Source organism: Prunus dulcis, chromosome 6 (assembly GCF_902201215.1).
Source record: "Prunus dulcis chromosome 6, ALMONDv2, whole genome shotgun sequence".
NCBI classification, from domain to species: domain Eukaryota; kingdom Viridiplantae; phylum Streptophyta; class Magnoliopsida; order Rosales; family Rosaceae; genus Prunus; species Prunus dulcis.
The window spans coordinates 18,040,866-18,067,182 of NC_047655.1; the positions used below are offsets into that span (position 1 = coordinate 18,040,866).

At 37.4% G+C, this 26,317-nt stretch overlaps 1 protein-coding gene across 1 annotated transcript; it reads left to right on the forward strand.

Moving 5' to 3' along the window:
• The first annotated feature begins 19,495 nt into the window (after nucleotides 1-19,495).
• On the forward strand, nucleotides 19,496-20,987 carry LOC117630397 (cysteine-rich receptor-like protein kinase 10). Its single transcript, XM_034363128.1, has 3 exons — nucleotides 19,496-20,330; nucleotides 20,608-20,748; nucleotides 20,860-20,987. Exons 1-3 carry the CDS (start codon nucleotides 19,496-19,498, stop codon nucleotides 20,985-20,987), a joined length of 1,104 nt encoding a protein of 367 aa, XP_034219019.1.
• Nucleotides 20,988-26,317: the final 5,330 nt, after the last annotated feature.

A 26,317-nucleotide genomic window follows, 5' to 3' on the forward strand; every position in this document is an offset into this window, starting at 1 on the left:
AAAGATGGTTCCACTTGTTCTTTGTTATCTGTTCCATATGGTAGAATAATTCCAGGCTCTGTTTTCATTTTATTTGTGACTCTAAGCCTTCACATATGTTTGTTCCTTGTGGAAACAAATATGTCAACCTAAACAATGTGTAAACGTTGAAAAGTGACTTAAACAATGTATCTCCCATGAATCAAATCATAACGCGTAAATATTTAATCCTTTGACAAGGAATCAAATCATTGTATGTAGCAGCACCAAAAAAAAAAAATTTGAAATTTATAATATTCTAAAGTATTGGCTGCATGTTTAACAGAGATTTGATTTAAGGGATTGGCCTAACCAGCATCATGTTTTTTACCCTACAATATGGCTTCACATTTTCACCTGCAAATCTCATGGAGTCTCACCTACAATTCTACAATTAGGAGTCTCATGGAGTTAACCATATCCTGTAGCAAGATGCTAATGTTTATTTAGAAATGAACATTTTCCATGTTGTCCAACTATATCCAAGAAACTAGAGAACTGATTCAAAAATTTGAATGACATTTATATCCATTGACTTGTTGGTTGATTCTTGGAAAATAAGTGTAGGAGTCTATAAATCCTCCTGAACTTCTGTCAAAGGAAATAGGGGCTTAGTTGCATCATGGGAGATAGAAATTCAGTGCCACCTGTTTTTATACAAGGATAGAGAACCAAGTACCAAGTAATGCAATCTTCTGGATACATGCCATTCATTAGTTGTTCAGCAATTATAATTGGCGTACATGCCTAAAAGTTTAAGTGGTATTTATGCTAATTTCCCAATTAAAATTTTCACAAATGCTAGTTTCCTACGATAGTCTAAAATAAAGAGGCCATCCCATGAGACAAAATCCTGTTAAAAAGAAATCACAACATGTAATTAACAATATCAATTTGACTTAGAAAAGGAAGGAAAAGTTTAAAGTCTTAACAACTAGCAATTAGTTTACCATCTATACTTAGTCTATTTGGTCTCTAGGAAATGCCAATCACAAAAACAATGCTAACAATTCCTATTTTCATCCTTGAAGGAAACTCATTCTTCTAACCCATAAAATGACACATCAATATCAAGCCACAACTTGGGAACGAACACCTTTTTGTCGAGGTCGGCTGCTATACTTGTGGATAATGCATGGGCTACCTTTTTTTCTTTTCTTTTAAGGGTATGAAATTCTGGGTTCATTATATCTATCGGGCTAGATATTTAAAAAAGTTTCAAATTTTGGTTTGGGCTATAGCCCTATTTAGTCAGATCCAGATATAAATTCATGTGGTGCTTTCAAATCTTATAAAATCTTATGGTATAATCTTTAAAATCCAAAAGTTAAAAATCCTGATTATACAAATCCATCAATAAAATCCTATAAGTCATTACATTCTGATTAAATCCTACAGCAAAAAAGGTGAAAGAAATCAATTATACATATTTAGATTTACATCTTCATTACTAAAGCAAAAATCACATTTACAACCTCTGGATGTATAAAAGAAATGTAAAAATGACTTTACACTCTCGAAAATACACCCTCCCACTATGAATGGTCTTACAGCCTTTTATAGTATCATAATCGATTGCCATAACAGGAGTAGTGGAGCCACTGTCCCCATGCTTGCGTTTGAAGGCATCAAGTCATCATTGGGTTCTTCCAAGGGGATGCCTCAACAAGCATCGCACGTATCAAACCTATCTCTAACGATATGAGATAGTAGAGCACCGCAACCGTGAGTAGCTGTATCAACATTATGTAAATTATTTCCTATGTAAACTTGAAATTTAAGTTTTGAGAATGAATGAATCAACGAACAATAGGATGAGGATTTATGAAGTAGGCATGCTTAATTTATATAAAAATCTAGATTCATTCTTCATTACTCAACTTTAACTCCTACAAAGAAAAATAAATAAAAAAGGCATTTGTTTGGTTTCTAATATTGGCGAGTCCTTATTTAGTTAGGATTTTGGTTCCTTATTTAGTTAAGATTTTGGTTACTTACCCATTTATTGAGTCTTATTGTAATTGAATATATATATAGATATATATATATATATATATATATATATATTCGGGTTGGCAATGGGTCGAATCGGGGGTGGGTATGCAATTCCCATCCCCATCCCCATTAAGCTTTTTTCTTCCATCCCTGCCTTCATACCCCCAATATTCATAGTAGGGATTCCCCATCCCCACCTTCATTGGGGAATAGGTTCCCCAACCTGCCCCATTACGAAAGAAAAAATCAATATATAACAACTTTGTTGAAAGAAAAAATAAGTACTAAGATAAGATAATGAATATATATAATATATACTTATAAGACAACATAAGAATGTTTATATACGTATTGAAAATTAACTAAATAAATAAGTAATGTGGCTTAAGATTTGTATAAATTATATAAATATATAATATAATAATGAAAAATATAAAAATTAGTCGGTACAATCACTTTAATAGTATATATATATATATATATATATATATGTATATATATATATATATATATATATTCAAAACGGGGAAGATTTGGGTTCGGGTCGTACTTGGTCAAATGTGGATTGTTGGAGAATGCATATGCCATTGTGGATAAAGGATTTTGTAAACATTATATATAAACGTTGGCTAGCTAGGGAATTGAAACTTCCATATATAGCACTTGGTCTTGCTGATATTCTAAATCATGAGAAGGATGGACCTCATGTAGAGCTCCCTAAGCAGTAGTCAAAATGTTGATTTAGTCGATCGTGAGACTCAATTGCTAAGATAGAAAGCCAACAATATTTATGGTGCTCACAATATGTAGTATTGGGATGGATAGTATTGATTGTTTTGTGAACCACTCATATTGGGATTGTAAATAAAAGGGGTGTTTTTTTTTATGGTAGATTTTATTCTATTGACCAGCAGACAAAATCCAAGTTGAGGGATTTAGTTTCTTGATTCTATGAATTTATTTCCTTGTCCATCAAGGAATTGGTTTCTTATCTATGGGGCTCGTCAATGGGCCGGGTTGGGTTAGCTCGGCTTAAATTTAATGGTCTTAGGCTGGGTCGGATCGGGCTTTAAAGAGGAAAGAGAAAATATTGGGCCAGGCCGGGCCGGGTTTTTAAAAAAAATTCAAAGCCCAAGCCCGACCCATGAGTTGGGCTTGAGAAAGCCCATCGGGCCAAGCCGAGCTAGGCCCAACAGGCCCTACTTCATTCAAAAAAAAATCATAAACTTAATCATAAGGGGATTTTAGTCCAAATTTGAGATTAAACTCACTTAGTTCCAATATTTTCACATCAAACCAAATTCATAAAACACCCAATAAAGTCACACAACTTATAAGATTTTCCACCAAAAAAATAAAACCAAGTATTATTTTTTAGGTTATTACATAATTAGATCATAATATGTTTTAAGAAATAATTTTAAAAAACAATAAGTATAAAAAAAAATCTTTTTAAAGGATGGTATGAATAAATATGCAAATATTTGGTGATGTGTTCAAAAAAAGTATGATTATATTTGGGGGTACGATTATGTTTCGTGATATGATTATATTTGGTGATGTGATAAGTTGTTCATCTTATATATATATATTGTTGAATTAATAATTGACACAAATTAATGTACTAATCATCCAATTATAAACTAGGAATGAGAAAAGAAAAGTAAATGAAATGAAACAAATTATATATGTGATTTAAGTGATATAATCCTAAACCTAAACTCTTATTTATACATAATTATATATGTATGTGGGCCTAACGGGCTAGGCTTTTGTGGGCGGGCTGGGCTGGGCTTTTTTGGGCTTAATTGGGCCCGGCTTCAGACACCCATGCCCAAGCCTAGCCTGGCCCAAGGCGGGCTGGGCCATCTCAAAGCCCATAACAGGCGGGGCCAAGCGGGCCCCTATCGGCCCATGAGCCCGCGGGCCAAATGATGAGGCCTACTTACCTAAAAGAAATAGGAGATTCTTTGTGTAGTTACCAAGCAAACCTATTAGTATCAAATTGGTCCTACCATCAAAGTCTGTCAATTTTATTATTAAATTGAGAGATAAAACCGTCCATATAAATTAAAATATTAATAAATTAAACCCCATCTAAGCTCTCTGCTCTCCCTCTCCCCTTCCACCCTCTTCCCCCACCTCTCTTCTGTTTTTTTTTTCTCCTTTACGAGAACATAAGTAGCAACCAACACAACATGACTCCACCGTCTACGGTCCCACGTGGCGCCTCCTTACCTGCAACCTCACCTGGTGGGGTCTACAAATGGGTTCTCAACATCCTAGGGGATTGACTTCAAACAAATTCTCAATCCTAACCCAAAGGCGTCAGAGTGGTCGAGCATTTGAAATGCGCCATGTTTTGCTTGCTGGTGTTTATGTGCTTTGGGGATAGATTGGATGAAAACCAAATCAAAGAAATAGGGTGTGTTCAACATCCCTCGCTCTTGAGTTTTGGGCAATATCATTTCCTCAAATTTTTTTGCCCGAATTAGAATCTTGGGGCTTGGGGCTAGGGTTGTGGGTTGCGGGTGGGGATGGGATGGTTAGGTCGTGAGGGAGAAAAAGCAGAGGGGTGTGTGGAGGAAGGTTGAGAGGGGGCAGGTTGAGGAGTTGGGATGTGAAGCAGTGTTTTTGTATAAATCTAGGTTTGTTTACTCTTTTATTATTTTTTTTTTAAATTTATTTATCTGATTTTTAAATTTTTAATTAATATAAACAGTAGATACATTTTTTATTAATTGTTAGGTCAATCTCAAGAAAGCAAAAAAAACAAACCATGTGGCTGGTGAGATTCAATGTTTTAAAATTTTCTAAGTTTTATAATAGTTTCCTTTAATTTTTAATTATATATTACTATTTTAATTCATAGAGACACTTTAACCCCGGAATTTAATGGCAAAATTGACGAACTTTGATAGTAGGACCATTTTGATACTAAATAGAGAGTTGGAGGACTATTAAACTGAAAATTTTAGTTGGTGGACTAAAATGAGATTGGAGCAAAAATTAGGGGACCATTTTAATCAATAACCAGGCTATAATATTATATAAGTTGTTAAAGCCTTTAGTTGCTAGATTCCTTTTTGCATAAGGTATGTCGATTCTTGTAACTGACAATTGCACGTAGTTCTCATAAGAACATGGGTGTTAAGAATTAGGAAAGTTAGTTTTAGTTTCCTTGTTTATATTGATTGTAATTGATTTGGAGTAGTCTACAAGTAATAATCTAGTTAATTTTGTTTGTAAATTTAGCAAGGGCGGAACCATGAATTTTTCAACGAGTGGGCTAGCTAAAGTTAATAGCTTAAAATTTAATGATTATTTTTTTCGGTACTTCCAATTTCAATAGTCTTTCTAGAAATAAAAGTAAACATTAAATCATATATACCAAGCTAGTTCATAGCTCCATAGACTAATTTTCAATAAGTTTTAACATAAACTAAATAGGGTTTAACACCATAGTGGATTGAACATCTAAGGCTTTTTACCTAGATTGACCTTAGGTTCCTTCATGCATTCATATTATACATGAAAAGTTGTTTTATGTAAAAATATTGACTAAGTATGATAAATGGGTTTTCGGAATAATCATTTTCTCAAGATAATTTTTGGCAGCTTTTATTCCTCACACATCAAATAAGAAAACTTGATTTTATAGGATTTTAGTATGAAGTATATATTGACTTAATGAGCCATCATTTTTAGCCTAAATCGTATTTTGCACTAAAACCAATTTTTCATATTTTGATTTTGTGGGAATTGGATTTTCTAGTATTTTTATTTTAATCCAAATTGGGGGGAGAGGGGGGCGTACGGGAGTACTTCCTTATTTACATTGTAAACTTAAGTAAATGGAATAATATAAAAATAAATAAAAGTAAAATGACAAATACATTTACTTAAATGTTGAAAATGGAAATAAGATAATATGTACAGTGCCACTAACTGGGCTAATATTGAAAATAAGTTAAATATATAGGTTTTATATTTTTTTTCTTAAAAAATCACACTAGGCTACAGCCCACTGTAGCCTTTAGTAAGGTTCCGCCCATGAAATTTAGCTTGTAAACTCTATAAATTTAGATGGGTGATGGGAATCGAAATCGATGTTATTTTACAGGATGTTCTGGATTTGCTCACAAAACAAAGCTATGACAATTTATAAACTTGAAAGGAACTTTGGGCTACTCACTAGCCTTTGTTTTAGCAGAATTTTTAGTTAGAGGAGGTCTCAAGTGTGATTCACATGGACAGCGAGGACAATATATGTTCTCAATGAGTTTGATACATTTGTTGTGGCTAGACTCATATTCACTGTCACACCCCGGACCGGCTCCGCCGTAGCAGGATATTGTCCGCTTTGGGCCTGGCTACATTCTCACCAGCCCCCACGGTTTTGTTTCTGGGAGCTCACGAAGCAACTTCCCAGGGTGGTCACCCATCCGGGGATTGCTCCAGCCTCCAACTCGCTTAACTTCGGAGTTCCTACGAACCCGAAGCCAGTGAGCTCCCAAAAGGCCTCCTACTATATGGATGCGAGGTGTGCCATATAAGGCACATCACCCCCCCTCCGTTTGGTCGATGTGGGATCTCACAATCCACCCCCCTTAAGGGATCCGACGTCCTCGTCGGCACACTCGCACCGTACGGCAGAGTGGCTCTGATACCAAACTGTCATACCCCGGACCGGCTCCGCCGTAGCGCGATATTGTCCGCTTTGGGCCTGGCTACATTCTCACCAGCCCGCACGGTTTTGTTTCTGGGAGCTCACGAAGCAACTTCCCGGGGTGGTCACCCATCCTGGGATTGCTCCAGCCTCCAACTCGCTTAACTTCGGAGTTCCTACGAACCCGAAGCCAGTGAGCTCCCAAAAGGCCTCCTGTTAGATGGATGCGAGGTGTGCCATATAAGGCACATCCCCCCCTCTCCGTTTGGTCGATGTGGGATCTCACATTCACTACTATATTTTACAATTTGCGCAAAGTGCATTTGAGTTGCACAAATTTCAGCGGGGCAGAAACTTCGTCGTACAGAATCCATCGCGCAAAGATCGTGCAAAAAGACTTAGCACGATCAACTTTTTTCATTGGTCGCGAAAAAGTGAGCGACCGTTAACCTTCGTTGCACAAACAGTTTAGGGACGACACAATTGTTCGTCTCACAAACTTTTGCGTAACAACAGATAGTTCGTTGCGAGTATGCAGCGCGACGGATTATATTCATCACGCAGTTCGTGTCGCAACTATTTGCGCGACAATATTTGTTACGCAACGAAATTGTCTTAGTCGCGCATTTTTTTTTTTTAATTTTGTAAAAAATAAATTTTGGATTTTTTTTTTTTGGCAATTAAAAAATGTAATGAAGAGGAAAAAAAATTTATAAAATAAGATAAATGTATAGTACAAGAGAAATTTTTAAAATGTAATAAAAAACTAATCGAACAATGTTCCAAAATCTACTTGGTCGTTTAGCAAATGCGGCTCGGAGGTCTAGACATTGTCAACAGGGCAGAGGTCTGGTGGCCATGCTCGGGTTGGAGGGCCTCGGATGTCGACAAGAAACCAAAATGCGGGATTGGAATGCTAGACCAAGCGAGGGACTCTATAAGCACATACATCTGACCCTTAAGCTCGGCCACCGTCGCTGTCAAAGCAGTCACCTCGTTTGACTGAGACGATGAACGGGGTCTAGGTTCCTGCAGCCGGGCATTCCCCATCCCTCGACAATATGTCCCTGGCCTGCTCCCGAGAGTCTGGTCCAACGTCTCCGTCAAGATCTAAAACCCCACAGCCTTTGAAGGATCCACAGACTCGAGCGGAGTATCGGGAGAAAGTTGGGAGGCGCACTCCTGAAGAACCAACTGGCTCCTCTCCACCATTGTCGTCTGTTTAACATAGTATAAAATATTAATTAAAACATTCATATAATAACCCTGAAACTTGAATGCGTAAGATAATAAATAAAATTAAAGAATACTTACATGAAAGGACTCGGCCAACTCATTCCCAGGTCGAACATAAACGTCGTCAAAGGTGTCAATCTCCTTGAATTTGGACCCCCCCTGAATTGACCAAGAGAAGAAAAATGTTAGTACGAAAAAAATAAATTAATATTAATGACATATTAAAAATTGAATATAAACTATTTTATTATTACCCGCCGCCGTGCGTCCATCCTATATGAGAAGGGCCTGGAACCTGAATGGTGGAGAAGAGTCTTCTTGTTCCTATTGCCCTTATTTACTTTGGCCTTATTCTGTTATACAAAAATAAACGTATTAGTTGAAATTGAAATGAAATATAAAAAATTAAATAAACATTTGTAAGAAACATGTAATAATTTTGAATTTAATATAAAAAAATACCGCACAATCAGGCGCCTGAAAATGACAGCAAAGCCAAGCCCAACTATCCTCCCGCCCCTCAAACTCCTTCAGGCAACCCTCATAAAGCGCGACCTGTGGATCATCAAATGCCTGAAAATGGTGGTGCAAGTCGCTCTTCCACTGCTTGTACCTCTCAGAAAAGAGTCTATTGACGTACGCCAACGACTCGTCATCGAGGTCCTCTAAGTTGTAGTTCGTCTGCAATAACTTAATTACATGCATTAAGTAATAGAAATATATAAAGTTTGAAGGAAAAACAATTAAAAGGTAGGATACATACCGACAACTATCCGTGCACCTCCGTCCTGGTCTCGTCATGCATGTTCCAAGACTTCCATTTCATCGGGCAATGGGTCCGAACGACGTGACCAATGTCGCGGGCCAATGAGCTATGCAATTCAGCCTTCGGTGCAGCCCAATGCCGCTTGTCGTATTCGACTGTTGGTCACCCGGGTAACCTTCGCCGTCTTCAATTGCCAACAAGGCCCCCGGGTGTTCTTCTTGGCTACAAAGAAATATGAAATTAACGTTAAATAACAAATTCAACTATAAAATATTGGTCCAAAACAGTTGGAGTTGAAGGAAATTTGTACTTGGTTGGGACCCCGACGCACCACTAGCGTCTGTTGATGTGGTATCGGTGGTGCTAGTGGGGCAGTGACGACGCCTGGCACTAACAGGTTGCGACACTGATGATGCTGATGACGCCGGCGTATGGGACACTCTGGGACCAACTGGCAAGTGGTTCATCTCTGCTGGAGCAGTGGCAGCTGACGGTTGAGCCGGGGAAGGCGAACTCTGTGCAATCAACACCGCCTTATGACTTCTAATTAAGTTTGACATCTGCACAATTTCATTAATAAACATACAAATTAATCCAATTTACCAAGATATAATCTAAGCATATACAATTTCATTAAGAATCTTAACTAATTAATTAAAGAATATCTTGCTCTAGGGTTTGCGATTTCAATATTCGGGACTCTGATCCATGATCCGTCAAATCCTATACGATCCTAGAAATACAAGATACAACATACATGAGTTTGAGTTCGATCCAATGGTCCAAACATATCAAACCCTGAAATCGCACAATAGGCTAAATCCGTTCTAGACTCAAAAGGTAACCAAATTGAAATCCGAGCACACCTATATGCTTGTGACAACTAAGGGATCGCATTGGGACACAATGCCCCTTTGCTACAGTACGCCACGCGCCGCCACACGGGCCAGGAGCCCGTGGGTGTCCAAAGCAATAACGATCGCCAAAAAATTGCCAAAATTAAGGGCCAAGCTTCCTACCCTAGGTTCACAACATTAATTGGAGCCACTTTTGTTCTTGGGAGCCACTTTTGTTCTTGGATCTACCCCAAAAAATGGCCGAAAGTGGCCAGAATTTCAATTCAAAAATTGGCCAAACTTAGGGTTACAATTCAAGATACCAAAACTTAAAATTAATCAAATCCTCCCCAACCATCAGTTAGAGCACAAAAAATAGTCGAGAAACCATACCTCAGGTGTTGGGTTTGGTGGCCAGAGGAGAGAGAACGAGGCCAGAGAAAATCTATCAAAACATGGCTAATTCTAGGTGGCAGGCGTGACGGCGATGGCAGGGAAGGGCTGGGCTTCGAAGGTGGTGGCGGGTCGTGGGTTGAGGTGGTTGATGGTGACGAAATTCCATCGAAGGAGAGAGAGGAAGTGAGGGTTCAAAGGAGAGAGAGAAAGTGAAGGGTCTTCTGACCATGCGTGTTTTGTTTCAGAAAATTTAATCGAACTTGCGCGACAATGAAAGAAAACCATCGTGCAAGGTCAGTTTGCGCGACGAAAAAAAAGCCGTCATATCGCAAGGTCATAATTCCGCCAAAAATTCCGCCACCTTGCGCAACGACGAAAGTAAACCATCGCGCAAGGTAGTAATTCAGCTAAAATTTTCACCACCTTGCACGACGTAAAACTGCTCTAGCATCGCGCAATCCTTAAACCCTGAACCTTGAACCTAAACCCTCGAAAATTATAACAGTTCGCGATGTAGGATGCCTTGGTGTGGCACAAAGTTATGTTGCGCGACGCAGGAGGAATTGGAGTCGCATAAAGTTATTTTGTGCGACGAAACTAAGCGTCTAGCAACATTATGTGCAACGTACGATGTTCTCGCGTTGCACAAAGTTTGTGTATTTTTTTTTTTAAGTAATTAATGAAATATAATCTCAACCATTCAATCCTTTCTAATCTAATGGTTGAAAACTTGTGTAAAAAATATAGTGCCACGGATCTGCCCCCTACATACATATGTAATATATATATACATACACACACACATATAGGGGTGGATATGTGGCACTGCAAAATTGACACAATTTTTTAACCATTAGATTAGGCTACAATATTTGACATGTTAGCCATTGTTAGGCTAAACAAAAAGTAGCTCTTCTCTCTCCCATATTTGACATGTTAGCCATTATTTTTTTCCCTTGAAGATTTCAATCAATATAATAAATAAATGGTATGATCTAATTCTTTGGGTATGAATTTTTTTTTTTTTTCTGATCCTTTTTTTTATTCGTTTGGGGTTTGGTTCAACTACTATATCTCTCTATCTTGTAGGAAGGTTTATTTTATTTTTATTTGTTATGTTATTGAAATAAAATAAATAAATAATAAAATCACATTTACTTTTAGCCCTTGAAAGTGCTTGCATCTAAAGGTTATAAAATTGTGTCAAATACATACATATATATATATAAATACTTACAGATATATACATATATATTATATTATAATATAAATATATTGGCGCGACGATAAATAATGTCGTCACGCAAAATTACAACTTTAAACAACCAGAACCTTATTCATCGCGCGAAATTATGCGATGTTAAATACGTTGGTGGCACAAAATTGCAAATGTACGCTACAAGTTCTATTTTCGTCGCTCAAAATTACAACTATGCGCGACGACACTGAATTTGTCGTGCAAGTTCTGTTTAGGTGAGATTGTTTCACAGTTTCATTTTTTTTTCCTTTTATTTTGCTAAGGGAATGTTAAGGTTTGCTTCTCATTTTCCTTTTTAAAAAATGTTCTCTAAAAACAATTTTCAAAAATATTACCAAAAGGGTTTGGATATATTTATTTAACAATGTTTTATAGCTCAATTTATTTTCATTTCTCATTTTCTTTTATAGCTCAATTTACTTAACAATGTTTCATTTCTCCACATATATAAAGTTTGGATGTAACAAGTACATATATTCAAACAAGCATATTTGCCAAAATCTTTACACTAACATAATAAAATTACAAAAAGTGTCATTATTCATCATCTGAACTATAATAAATTTCGTTATCGTCGCTATCATCACTTTTGGTCTCCCAATCCTCCTCCTCTATAACTACATCATCGTCGTTGTTCGGGCCCACTGCAACATCGTATCGCAGAAGATCACCGAGGTGAATTGTAATTGACTGAATTGGTATTTCGATTAAAAACACTCCTTGTATCTGAAATGGTTCTTGTAAAACATTTGTATCTCAAAGTGTTTCCGCATCATTTTCCATTGAAGATTCTAAACGTTGGTCAGCGACGTTGTCGACGTCGTTGTCAATTGGGTCTAGTTCTAGTATAGCATACACGTTCCTCTGATCCATCTTCTGAACAACTTTCCAACCGCTCTCGGCTTTAGGGTCATCCAGATACACAATCTGTGTTGTCATGCTGGACAAAATGTAAGGGTCGTCATCATAGCCATGTACAATTTTAACACTTCCCTGCCTATTTGGGTTTGTATCAAACCATCGACACTTAAACATGATCACTTGGTATCGGTCTTTGTAAAGCAATTGCACGACAGTTGTGAGTTTGCCATAGAAATCTGTTGAGGCCCAAAAAATCCACGCTTCGGCCCAAATAAATTCTCAGCCCAATGCGATACCTTACCGAGAAGAAACCCAATTTGGGCACGCGAAAGTTCGCCATATGCGCTTATACACATACCACGCCAAGCAAATAAACAACATGTCATGCTACAAGCTTAAGTGGGCCCAAGCCACGCAAGATGCCCGGGGCTTGCTTGAGTGGGTTGTGGTATGGATGGTAATAGGTCGTCATGAGGCCCATTGATGGGACGAGAAATGGAGGTTCCGGGTTGCTTGGGAGCCTCGGAACCCAAGCCCATTTCTTAGGCCCAAATATATGGGTGAGCAAAAAGGGGGAAAATAACCCAACCAAAATGACCCAACCAAAATAACCCAATCAAAGAATTAATAGCCCAACCAAAAGCCCAATATTTAATAAAACAGCCCACTTGCTTAAGAAACCACTTTGGCCCATACAAAAAAAACCCAAGATAAGCCATAAAAATCTCAGCCCTTTGCTGGAAAAAAGATAGAAGCCACGTAGAGATCTGCAGAATCATTGAACAGAGCTGCTGGGAAGTGACAACACATGGGAAGGGATCAAGTTCCAAAAACAAAACATCAGAGAAACCAAGGGATGTTAACATGCAAGCTGCCAGGAAGAGAGACACTCTTCAAACCAACATACACACCCCAACTCCTTCCTATCAGACCTAGCTTTGGAAAAATGAAGAAAACAAGGAAAAAAAAGATGGCTGAAAGTAGAAGTTATCCACTGAGACAGCTGCGGAAGGGGGCCTTGAGCTCCAAAATTCCTAATTTTGTGCAAATAGATCTGGGAAGTCTTACCAAAATAGGAAAAAGTCAAGATAAGAAAGGAAAAGGGGAAGGAAACCTTGCTAAATTGGGGAAGAAACCATTAGGGTTTCTTGGGGAATGGGGGTTTCCCGCAGCTATAAAAGAAGGTCCCCTCCACCTAGCAAAAACCAACCCAGGCTGAGAGAGCAAGCTTCCTCTCTTACTAGCAAAAATCCAGTAGCCCTATTCACTCTTCTTCTTCGTTCTTCTCTGTTAACAGACTATTTTCAAAGTCTGTCAAGCTGCCGGAAGAAGTAATGCCCTTTCTTTAGCCCCTTTTAGCCAAGATCATCCTGCAAACCTTGTCTCCCTCATCTTAAGCACTCCCATTTCTCCCTAGGAAGCCTTATTCTCCTCTCTGGTGCTCAACTCATGCTGACCTTGCTCCCATGCCACAATCTCCTCATGCTAAGCTAAAACTTTATCTGTAAGCAAGCATAAATCACCTATAAGCAGCCATCATTTTCGTTGGTGAAGGTAACCAGAACACTTCCTAAGGCTTTACTGCCCTTTCGAAGTGCTTTTGGGGCTTAATTTTTGAACTCAGGCACAGGGGGCAATTCCAGTAATTTCCACTTTACGGCAGCCCAGCCCATTTGCAGCTGCCGGAAGAAAAAGACCCCCACAAAATCAATGTCTGTACTTTCGCCTCCACCTGGGACATGGACACCGCTGTTTTGCATACACAACTTGTCATCTCGTACAGTCTCCAAAAACTTAACACCATCAACATGGCAACCCGAGAACAATTCAGCGTGAATCGGGCCGAACGCCAAGTTATATAACTCTTCACTGTATGTGGGGGAATTCAATGATTTCAACTTATTCACCTAATAGTATATAAAAAAAAACATTCACATGTTAGTTTGAGAAAAGTAAATACTACAATATATATGTCAAATACAAAACACTTATAACTTACATATTCCAAAAACCATTGTGGAAACAATTCAGAGTGTTTCTTGGCATACAAATGTGATGGATGTTTTCGCTTCATCATCTCTTCATGCTCATCTAAGTATGTTATTACATCTCTTCATGCTCATCTAAGTATGTCATTATCTCATCACAATTGTTCAGTACGAACCAATGCGCTACGTCCATGTCATTTATGAAAAACAACTCTCCTCGTGCATGATCTCCAAAGGGGCATTCGCTTTGGGCAAAAACAGAAACTTTCTCATTTCTCACACCTTTGTCATTATTGCACTGAGGACGATTGAAAGCCGTCTCAACATCTTTTAAATAAATTCCACAAAAAGTAAGGGACTCATATTGAACCCAAGCCTATATAATTAATCCTTCAGGCTTCGTCCTGTTGCGTACAATTTTTTTCAGCTGTCCAAGAAGCCTGCCAAAATAAAACAATACGATACAAATTAGCAAGCATGGGATAAGGATGCATAAACAAATTAATGAGGATTATATACCTTTCTATTGGATACATCCAGCGATAGTTGACAGGACCAGCAAGCAATGCCTCTTATGGCAAGTGAACCACCACGTGGATCATACTTGTGAAGAAAGCTGGAGGGAATATCATCTCAAACTTGCATAGGACTTGGACAATGTCATGGGGCAACTGATTAATATTTGTCTTTCGCAACGTTTTTGCCATCAGTTGGGAAAAAAATCTAGACAATAACATGATTGGTTTTACTACATCTTCTGGCAATAGGCGTCGAATACCCACATGAAGTAGGCGTTGTATAAACACATGGAAGTCATGGCTCTTTAGTTCAGCAAATTTACCTTCGTCAACATTCACGCAAAGCGCGATATTAGAAGTATACCCATCGAAAAATTTTACAGACGATACAAATTTTAGAAAATCTTTTTTGTCATTCGGTTACATAGAAAAAAATGCAAGATCCCTTCAAGCTTTATCACTGTCCCTGTTCATCAATAAACTTCTTCGTATGCCCATTCTTTCCAAATCAAGACGAGCTTTGATCATGTCCTTTGTCTTGCCCTCGATATCTAGAAACGTGCCCATCAATGTGTCAAATACATTTTTCTCAACATGCATAACGTCGAGATTGTGCCTCAATTTTAGTTTCGACCAATATGGGAGCTCAAAAAACATAGGCTTGTGCGTCCAATTCAAATGTGTAGAAGGTCTGGTTCGACTAACTATTTTCCCAAATTGAGCAAAATCCAAACTGTTAAGTTGTTCCAAGATCTAATCACCGGACCATTCTCTAGGTCTGAGGCGACACTCTGTGTTCCCGTCGAACTCTTTATCCTTTTCCCGCCACTCGTGGTCCCATGGTAACCATCTCCGATAACCAAGGTAACAAATTTTTTCAGTATGCCAACCAGAAGTTACATCTTCCTTGCATACAGGGCATGCCATATAACCCTTTGTGCTCCACCTAGAAACCATTGTATATGCGGGAAAATCATTCACAGTCCACATAACTGCTGCCCCCAAAGTGAACATCTTCCCAGTGAATTTATCATACGTGCGCATATTGTTTGTCCATAAATCCTTGAGCTCATCAACCAACAGCCGTAAGTAAACATCAATTAACTTGCCAGGATCCTCAGTTATCAAAACAGTCACCATCATGTACTATTTTTTCATGCATTTCCAAGGCAGCAAATTATATGGGAATACGAAAATCGGCCAAGTGTTATGGTGTTGGTTTAGAACCCCATAAGGATTTAATCCGTCAGTGGCAAGTCTCAATCTAACATTTCGGGGATCAATAGCAAACTCGGAGAATGTTCGATCAAACTCTTTCCATGCCTCCCCATCTGCAGGATGCCGCATCACATCGTTGTCTACCCGTTTTTCTTTATGTCATCTCATGTCAGTGGCAGTATGCGTCGACATATACAATAACTACAGCCTAGTTTCAGGGGCAGATAATGCATGACTTTTTGTGGGATCTTAGTCATTATATTCTGAGGTGTCATTTTGAACCTCGACTCGTTGCATATAGGGCATGTATCCAATGAGGTTTTTTAACAGTTGTTCATATTGTTCGAACTCTGCACTGTCCATTGGGGTAGGCACATCATCTTCCCCTTCCTGATTGATGTTGGTCGATGCAAATGAAAAAACATCATTTATAATATCCATGACTTGTTCATTATGATCCACAATAGGTTCAACATTGTCCACTCTTATGGTATTTGAAGACGAAGCATTGTCTAATTGTTCCCCTTGAAGGTTCCAAATGATATATGTCTCAATCATTCCATTCTTTACTAAATGAAATCCAACATTTTCAATTGTCTCCCACAACATGTTGTTACACCTCCTATAAGGACAACGGATTCTAGTTGCACCCGGGTTGTGTGTACGTACAAACTCAATAAAATCATCGATTCCATCCAAGTATTCGTCTGCGCATCTATTCGGGTTCTGTATCCACCTCCTGCTCATAATTCCTGGAACCACAATTACAACACAACAATCACAACAACTTTATACGAAGTCATAATGTCACCTTATGCCTCCAGTAAGGGTCCTATCCCATTCAGGAATACATAGTCATGTCACGTAATTTATGGCTACACGATATTAGATTTCGACGTGGATGAATTTCGACAGCATCTCGATACAGTTCTTGAGGTGTACCGTATGTATAAAATATCTACGTACCACCCAAAGAATGTACAAAGATGACACCGAAATCTCCACAATCGAAACCTAATCCTGTAGCCATACATTATGTTACATGACTATGCATTCCCAAACTGTCCAAATAATGGGACAATTCAAGAATTAATTGGACCATAGTCATGCTTTACGCATCCATGCACGAAATCCAACTAATCTTGAACGGGAAACTAAGTTTTACTAAAAATTAAAAAAAAAAATTAAAAAAAGTACGAATCACAACACATTTTGCTTTATCACGCACAATTTAACAACATAATATAAATATAATTTCACAAAAAAAATATATAAACATAACAAACTAAGTTTAACATAATGTAATTAATTTTATATTTTTAAAATATAAAACGAATAAAGTACATTCTCAATCGTTCTTCACCAATCGTTAATTACAAATATCCCTAAAGAGAACGAAATTAATGGCGTTAGTACGAATTTACATTAATACTTTTAAACTAACGACAAAAATACTTACCCAATGAACATATTGAATTCCCAGCAGAAGCAGAGGCAGAGGCAGAGGCAGAGCTTTTTTTTTTTTTAAGTCTGCCTTTGCAATGGCAAGATCCATATAATATGAAGAAGGATTTTGCGCAATGAATTCCTCTTCGTCGCGCAAAAACTCATTTTCGTTGCACAAGTGGTCCATTTCATCGCCCCAAATAAAATTTTCGTCGCGCAAGTACGTGTTGACATCCCACTTTTGCGCGGCGCAAAAGACAATTTTCGTCACGCATGAATGTGCCGACATCAAACTTTACGCGACGACATAAATTTCCATCGCGCAAGTATTTGGCCCCAAATAAAAAAATCCCACGTTTTTCTTACCCGACAATAACGTTTGTCGTCGCGCTAAGTAGTCTTTTGCGACAACAATTTTTGTCGCGCAAGTGTTTGGCGCCAAATAAAATAAACCCGCGTTTTTCTTCCCAACTTTGCTCGACGACTACGTTTTTTGTCGGGCTAAGTTTTATTGAGCAACGAAATGTTTGGTCGCGCAAGTTTTGGATAGTTTGCGCTACGAATAATTTTTTTCATCGCCCAAATATTTCTTGGGCAACGAATTTTTCGTCATCGCGCAAAATATCGTCGTGCAAATAGTAAAATGTAGTAGTGATTGTTGTGATGTAGCTTTCTTTTAGGGCTAATTTAGTGGACAATATTATATAATCGGATGAGATCATAATTCATAATTCTAGTCAAATATTTAATGTGGCACTAAATGATTTTTAATTTTTCACCAAAATTGAAATTTAATGTACCAACACCAACGTCAGATTTTGCCAAATTATGAAGACCAGAATCATAATTTGCAAAAACAAAAAAGAAGAAAAAGCTGGCTGCTTGACTTGACCTCTTATCCCTAAATGGACGTTGAGTTTCAGCTTAGATGTTTCCAATTTCATGAATTACATATGCTTTATGGAACATTTTTATCTTTTTTCCATTTTTAGAAGTTTTCATTCCTTTGACCAGGATACCCACTTAATTAAGGTTGGTAAAGAAAAAAGCAGTCCGTCCACAGCAGAAAATTCCTTTGCAATATTTCCTTGCCTTGACGTCAACCATGCACTCCCCCTTCCAATATTCAATTGTTTTTATTTATTTGAAATCTCCAATTAGTCCTCATCAAAAATCAGTCCCGTCTCTGTCAATATGTGTGTTTGGCTTTTATTTTACTCATATCATGATATATCAACAATTTCCAAAAACTTCGTCCATGCTAGTCAATGTTGACCTTCTTCTCGGTATATACATCGGATATATGGTTCTAAAGTATATAATGTATGGGCAGTTTTCTATTAAATCAAATGTCTATAGTTTTGGCGTGTTGATTTTAGAAATTGTAAGTGGACAAAAAAATAGTTGTTTTCGTTGTGGAGAGAATGTGAATGATCTTTTAAGTATGTGAATTTATATATTAGTGAAATTGAATTGCAATGATCAAATTAATTTATTCTAATTTATAAATTATTGTAGGCATGGAAAAATTGGAGGGAAGGGACAGCTTCAAACCTTGACCTTGAGGACTGGTTCAAGAAGTGAAATAATGAGATGCATGCACATAACATTGGATTACTATGTGTGCAAGAAAATGTGGCTGATAAGCCAACCATGGCTTTTGTTATTGTGATGCTGAATGGCTACTCCCTCAGTCTCCCTGTGCCCTCACAGACATTCGACATGTCTTTGGGATCGGAGGGCAATTCCAGGGCAACAGGGTTGGATCAATACAAGAACAACTCTAACAAAGCACCAGAAAATGAGGCTTCGTTAATATATGAAAAAGAAATTATATTGATGTAATTTGGGTACCCTTTTGATTCATTTTTCCTTTAAACTGTGTGGTTTCTTCATTGTTTAGGTAGGTTCCCTTAAATTGTTAATTGGAAGTGGAGAGGAGACTAATTTGGATACGTGTAATCTATCTCATCAACTTCATGGAAAATTTTACCAAAAGTATATAACTGTTAACACAAATGCAAATGGATGTGGTCAACCAACGTTTAATTTGGTTGCGGAAAGAAAAAGCAATAGAGAGAAGAAAGTTGGTCCACAGTCCAGTCTCTAGTCTTTTTAATAACACAAGGACTAAATAACTTGACCTCCTATTCAATTTGAATTTGCTTGTAGCCGGGTTGAACAAACTATAGAGCCTTTCTTTGAAAGTCCAACATTTGGCCGTACTACATGAGAATAAAAAGTATATAAACACAGTTTTGATTTTACCAACAATAATGTACAAAACAGAATGGCGCCATTAATGTTCTCCTTAAGATTTATGTTCTTCCTTTCTCCCGTTTTGTTCCTCATCAGCACTCAATCCCTTGCTCAGCCGCCTGATTTTGGAGGCATTTGGTGTTTCAACGATAAAGGCAACTACACCACCAACAGTACCTACCAGACAAACCTCAACATCCTTCTCTCTATTCTTTCTTCCCCCTCCAACAACGGTAATGGCTACGGCTTCTACAACTCATCCTACGGGGAAAACCCCGACCAGGTTTACGCAATCGGGCTATGTCGAGGGGATGTCACGGTGGACATTTGCCGTGGCTGCCTCAGCAACGCCACACAACTGCTCACACAGGTCTGTCCCAATCAAAAGGAAGCTTTCGGCGTATTTGACCAGTGCATGCTTCGCTACGCCAACCGCTCCATCTACGGAGCCATGGAAACTTTCCCTCCTCTCATGTGGTATAACGTACAGAACGTGTCCTCCGACGTCGATGGGTTTTTTCAAGAGCTGAGGACGCTACTGGAGGACCTAAGGGATCAAGCTGCAGGGAACGGTTCACTTCGAAAATTTGCGGCAGGGACCGCAACTGCTCCCAACTTCAAAACAATCTATGGACTTGCGCAGTGTACGCCGGATTTGACCGAGCAGATCTGCAGTGATTGCTTGGTTAGTTCTTTGGGAGATATCCCAAAATGTTGTCCGGGAAAGCAAGGTGCTAGAATTAGTAAACCCAGCTGTGATGTTAGGTATGAGACCTATCGCTTCTTTGACCCTACAACTATCCGACCATTGCCGTCTTCTCCGCCAGCACTGTCTAGTCCTCCTCCACCGTCAACAAGTACAGGAGGTACATATACATATATCACAATATATTACGCTTTGAAGAAATAAAGTTGGCTTAATTAGAGCAATTGTCCATGAATTTGTAGACAGTTACATTTTAGTCCCTCAATTCAAATTTAAATTGATGTAGTTGTCTTGTGTACAAGTTCAGGGACCATTGCTACCATTGACATTACAACAATTTTGGGTCGAAGAGATTTGTAATGCATATTTTTTTAGGTTCAAATACAGGTGCATATATGTATTCAAATTAATGCAAATGAAATTTTTTATTTTTGCAGGATCCAAGTGTAACATATCTCGGACTGTCATCATTATTGTTGTGCCAATTGTTGTTTCTGTGGTACTAATAGTTATATTCTTCTGTATTTGTTTAAGAGTAAGGACACAGAAAAAACTTGAAACTAGGAAGTTAATTCAAGGTAAGGACGCAACTCTAGTGAACAATAATTAATCATATTATTCCATTTGATAAGGGGAAGCCAACTACTACTACTTTCATAGGCATTTTTAGAATTTAAATTGTTCCTCAGGCGGCGACGAAACATATGAAATTGGATTTGCAGAATCCTTGCAATTTGACTTGGCCACCATTAGAGTTTCCACAAATGACTTTTCTGAAGCAAATAAACTTGGACAGGGCGGATTTGGATCTGTTTAGTTCATTCACTATTGTTCAAGTAGGGTTCTGAATGAGCCTTCTCATGGACATAATCAAAGAACAGTGCAAGAGTCTGCTAATATTCTGTTACTTCAAATTAGTATTTTCTTTTCTTGTTCATCATAATATTGTACACTTGACTTATGTCCTCTGTATTTTGCGTAGAGAAAGATATTCCAGTGTAAGTAAATTGATAAAAAAGAATCATATTTCAAAAGTAAATATCTAAGTCTGGACATTGAAGACCTAATGCGAAACAAGGAGTCGATTTTCGAACCATAAAATAAGTTTTTATGAGCACATTGGTATCAAATCAATGCAGCATATTCTTGATACAATAACATATGAAGTGCTATATCAAAGCATGACAGGGTAGCTGAACAAGAGCAAACAGAAGTAGAACACTGAAACTAAGTGTAAAACATATGAGGTCTCGGAGAATATACACGTCAAGGAGGGTTACACAAGCGACTTTTAAAAGGTCAACCAAGTCAATATGTATTAGAAACCGATGTGCAGGGGTGGAGCCACATGCAGGCCTACCATGGCCGTGGCCCCCCAAAACTCCATGAAAATCCAATTATTTCTTAAGTATTAGCTACAATATTAGTTAAAATATAACACTATATAATCTTGAATTTATAGTACTAGACCCCCATAGAATAACTTCTAGCTCCGCCACTGGCGACGTGGTAAGGAATTACAATGTCATACAATTCACCACTAAAAAAAATGGGTTAAAAGCACAATCCAAAGAGCACAAAAGAGAGGTTCATGTCATTTTGAATCACATTTGACACAGATATGTAGTATTTGTGTGATATACAAGGAAGACACAATTGTTTTGTGTCCAATACCAACATAAGAAAAAATTAATTGTGCCTAAGTAGTTTAAGCACAAATTTTGTGGCCAATTATCATATTAACATAGAGTTTGTCACTTCAATGTAAGAATAGCTGAAGCTTTTGTAACCACGAAAAATCTACTTTTGTGCCCTTTTGTTTACAAATTACAACCACACGATATTATTTGTCTTTTACTTACTAATAAAAAACATATTTCTTGATTCTTACGCGCACATTATTTTAAATATTATGGCATAATATTAGGCACAGATATTGAATTTTGTAGTTAAGTCAATACACATTTCAAAATATAGTTGTTTATAGAGCACGAATACTGAGATTGTGTCTTTTTAGATGACGTATCGAGCACGATTTCTTTGAATTGTGTCTAGAATAATTTCAAAAATCTTCATAAAAAATATTTAAAAAATACTTTCAAAAAGGCGCCTATCTTCCTGTAGAAGCCCCTCTCCAAATATCTCATTGAAAAATGAATATATTAAAGATGCTAAAGATAAATACCATTGTTTTTTTTTTTTGTTGGAACGCACGCCTCTTTTTTCTTTTTCTTTTCTCCATTTTTAAAATTCTTTTATTTTTCCTTCTTCTTCCTCTTTCTACACGTCTCCATCTCTCTCTTTTTTTTTTGTTTCTAGCTTTTTGTTTATCTTCTTCTTGGCTCTGAGATGAGAATCTGGATTTATGTTAATTAATTTCTTTCTGAGGGGATGAAATTTTTTAAGAATGCATTTTGATATCAATTGATGATTTTATGAATTGGTTTTGAGTTCGATTGGGATTTCCTGAAGTTGTGCTATTGCGGTTTTGAATTTTTGTTTAGAATCCCTAAGAAAATTATTGTTACCTTCGTACTCTTCTTCTTTTTATTTGAAAAAAAAAAAAAAAAACACAACAACAACTGTAGGACCGTTGTTTGCTTTGAGGCTTTAATGGTGGTTGACGTTGATTTCCTCTCACTCCTTGCAGCATTTATCCAGATATGGAGTGCCTAAATTCTTGGTGAGTATGCTGCTTCTGCTACTGCTACTGCATTTGGAGATTTGAAGATGCTATTGTCAGAAGGGAATTTGTTGCAAATTATGCGGGTTCTATTGTAAATCTGTAAAATACGTAGATACTCATAGTTGTACAAAGAATGATTTAACAAAATTTATTTGGTTTTGGTATCTGAGTTTTTTTTTTTTTAATAAATTTAAAAAAGTTTGCATTTTTAGCCACAATTGAGAAATTTGTGTCCATATTGAATAAAAATATTATTTTCACATTCTCCAAGAGCTGCTGACAAGAGAGGGAGTGCAGGTGGGGCCCAACTACCATCTGAGTCAATTGTCAAAATATAAGCACAAATATGCTTCATTTGTGGTCTCAATGTCTGACACGGAGTGATGAATTTGTGCTCTATAGGCAATGGAAACTCCTATACAAGGGATCGATTAATTATAGGGGCTGCACCGTGGGTATTTTTATAGAGTACAATTATTCGTGTTTTTTTTTTACATAAAAAGCATAAATAGATTTCGTGCCTTTAGCACATTTTTTTAGTAGTGATTGGATCCTCGTGACGTAGTGAAGGAATTAACCAAGTCCTTTATTTTATAAAAAATGACGTTGAAGATATAATTCACGTCGTTTCTTTTCTTGTCCACGCTTTCAATATAATTTTTAACGTCAGTCCTTAACAACAGTAGTTTTTGGATGATTTCTTACGTCGGTATTCAGTAATATCGTGTCATTTTAAAGTATACAGACATCCATTTTGTATAAAAAGCATCATCTTTGTATAATTTAAATGACGATTCTCGCAAAAAGCAGACGTGGAATATTTTTAAAAAGGCGTTGTTCTCTTACATTGTGACGTGGATAATCGTATAAGCGACGGTTTTTCCACATGTGTGTCGTGATTAATTAATTATACTTCGGTGCTTGTCTGATTATTGACATGTAATACGCTTTAAACGTCCCTTCTTTTGTGTATGCGTCGTCTTTTACAAGTTAGACGTCGGTTTGTTTATTTATTTAACGTAGTATAAGTTAACCACGACGGTTTAATAAAACCTGTATTCCTTCAATTTGGGACGTGGATAATTATCTGTACGTTGGTGATTGTTTTGATCTTGACGTGTAACACTCTTTAGACGTCGCTATTTTAATAAAACCGTCGTCTAATTTTGTCAAATATTACATTTTACACTATATATATAGTAATTGGACGTCGGTTTGTAATATTTTTTGACATTGAATGTTTTAACGACGTTGGGTACTAGCCGTCGTTGTTTTATATATCAAAAGATGGCGGTCGATTTCATGACGGTTTGAAAATCTTCTAGACGACGGTGGATTCCTGTCGTCTATTTCGATTTTTGTAGTAGTGATTAGTGAAATTGAATGCAATGAAAGAAACAAATTTTTATCTCAATTAATTTATTCTAATTCATAAATTATTCTAATTCATAAATTATTGTAGGCATGGAAAAATTGAAGGGAAGGGACAACTTCAAATCTAATAGATCCCACCTTGAGGACTGGTTCAAGAAGTGAAAATAATGAGATGCATCCACATTGGATTATTATGTGTGCATGAAAATGCGGCTACTGATAAGCCAACCATGGCTTTTGTTATTGTGATGCTGAATAGCTACTCGCTCAGTCTCCTTGAATGGCTTTTGTTATTGGATGTTTGACGTCCTAAAATTGATCTTTTCCCAATCTCATGAACTTCCTATGCATGCTTTAGATTTAGAAGTTGGATCAAAACTACGACACCTTTTCTTTTGTGGAATTTTCCTTTCCTTCTGTAAACACGAAAATCCTGCGACAAATGAGACAAGAACACGTGTACAAAATAATATTGTATTAATGAAATTTAGGGTTACAATCTCTGTATTGAATCCTCTTATTCGATCTCCAAAGTGTTTAAAGAAAATTTGTGTTTGATACAAGGGTCGTAGAGACTTGATCTTGATCAAACGGGTAGCACGAAGCTTGTTTGGTGTTTGGGATTTTTTTATGGTGAAGGAACCGGCACGTATTTGTTGTGCTTGGTGGCTCTTCCAAAGTAGGGTGAAGAATGCAGAGAGTTTTCTGTTTCTTCTGAGTGCTAGGTTTTTTTTGACCCCTTCTTTCGTCTTGAGGCCTCCTATTTATAGGCTCTTGTAGGATGCTTGACCTAAATAACTTTCCCTATTTAAAACCTTGTTTTGTGGGATTTTGATTTGATTTAAATCAATTCCCATAATCTGGCAATTTAACCATATTATCTTCAATTGATTAACCTGATTAATATTTGATTTAAATCAAAGTCAATCACAGAAGATTCTTTCCTTTAATTTTGTCTTCATCTTGAACCGTTTGATGCACTCCGTCGGATGTCGCCATGTGTCATTTTTGACAACTAATCCGATTTTGATGAGTCACATGCCACATGGGCGAATTACGGGGCCTACGATTTAATCCACCGAACCCTAATTATTTTCTTGTCCAATGGAATTTATTGCACCAAAATTTCTTTGTCTACAAATTGCCCCCACTTCATGATGCATTGTAGACATGTGCTTTTTCACATGTAGGAGGTGCAGCTTGAAGTGTTCCTTTCTCCCTTTTTTATTTTTTATTTTTTTATTATTTTTTTATAATAATAAAATCGGGGTGATATTATTAAACTTAATAATATCCAATGAAACCTATTTCCAACGTTGGTTTCCCTTTTTTTTTTTTAATTATTATTATTATTATTTTTTGGTGATATTATTAAGCTTAATAATATCCAATATTGGTAAGATCTTGGAAAGCAAGATACAAAATCCCATATTTTCCTAAACTAGGAATGAGAAACCCTAGCACCACTAGGAGCTTTGATGGTCTTTGGTTTCTTTAAATTGCACTATGTTCATGAATATTGAGATCAACCAAATAGAACAGCAGAAAAACTCCTCTTGTTGGCAAGAAGGTCTACGACTTTGAAGTTTGCATCATCCGAATTCTCAGCAACCAAAGTGGTGAGAGTTGCTTCTTTTCCCTCGTTGTCTGATTCTCTCATATATATATATATATATATATATATATATATGCCTACAGCCGCCAGTTGAAAAAGAAAACTGAAGTTGCTATTTTTTTTCTACAGTCACAAGAACTCATCTGTTGGTTTATCAAGAAACTTGTTGGTAGGCTTGAACCCATTCTTTGTTTCATCATGTTCTTGTGTCAGCTTTTTATTTTTATTTTTATTTTTTGTGTGTGTGGAAGCAAGATTGGGGGATGGAAGGGTTGGCAGGTTCGCTGGGCTTCGAAGTAAAAGCATGGAGGTGTCAGGCTTGGTGCGCGAGGTGGGCCTGAGCTGTGGTTGGAGGGCGCTGGGCCTTGTGTGTGAAGTGGCACATGCCTGGGCTTGGAGCAGGTTGAGACTCGAGCTGGGCTGCGTGCTGCGCTAGCTGGAGTGTGCAGGACTGGGCTTTGTGCTGGAGCTG

What these genes read in the sequence shown, in the direction of transcription:
- LOC117630397 (XM_034363128.1), top strand. Translation starts at nt 19,496, where the DNA reads ATGGCGCCATTAATGTTCTCCTTAAGATTTATGTTCTTCCTTTCTCCC. An exon ending in ACCGTCAACAAGTACAGGAG is followed by an intron (nt 20,331 to 20,607) that starts GTACATATACAT and finishes TTATTTTTGCAG; the next exon opens with GATCCAAGTGTAACATATCT. An exon ending in AACTAGGAAGTTAATTCAAG is followed by an intron (nt 20,749 to 20,859) that starts GTAAGGACGCAA and finishes ATTGTTCCTCAG; the next exon opens with GCGGCGACGAAACATATGAA.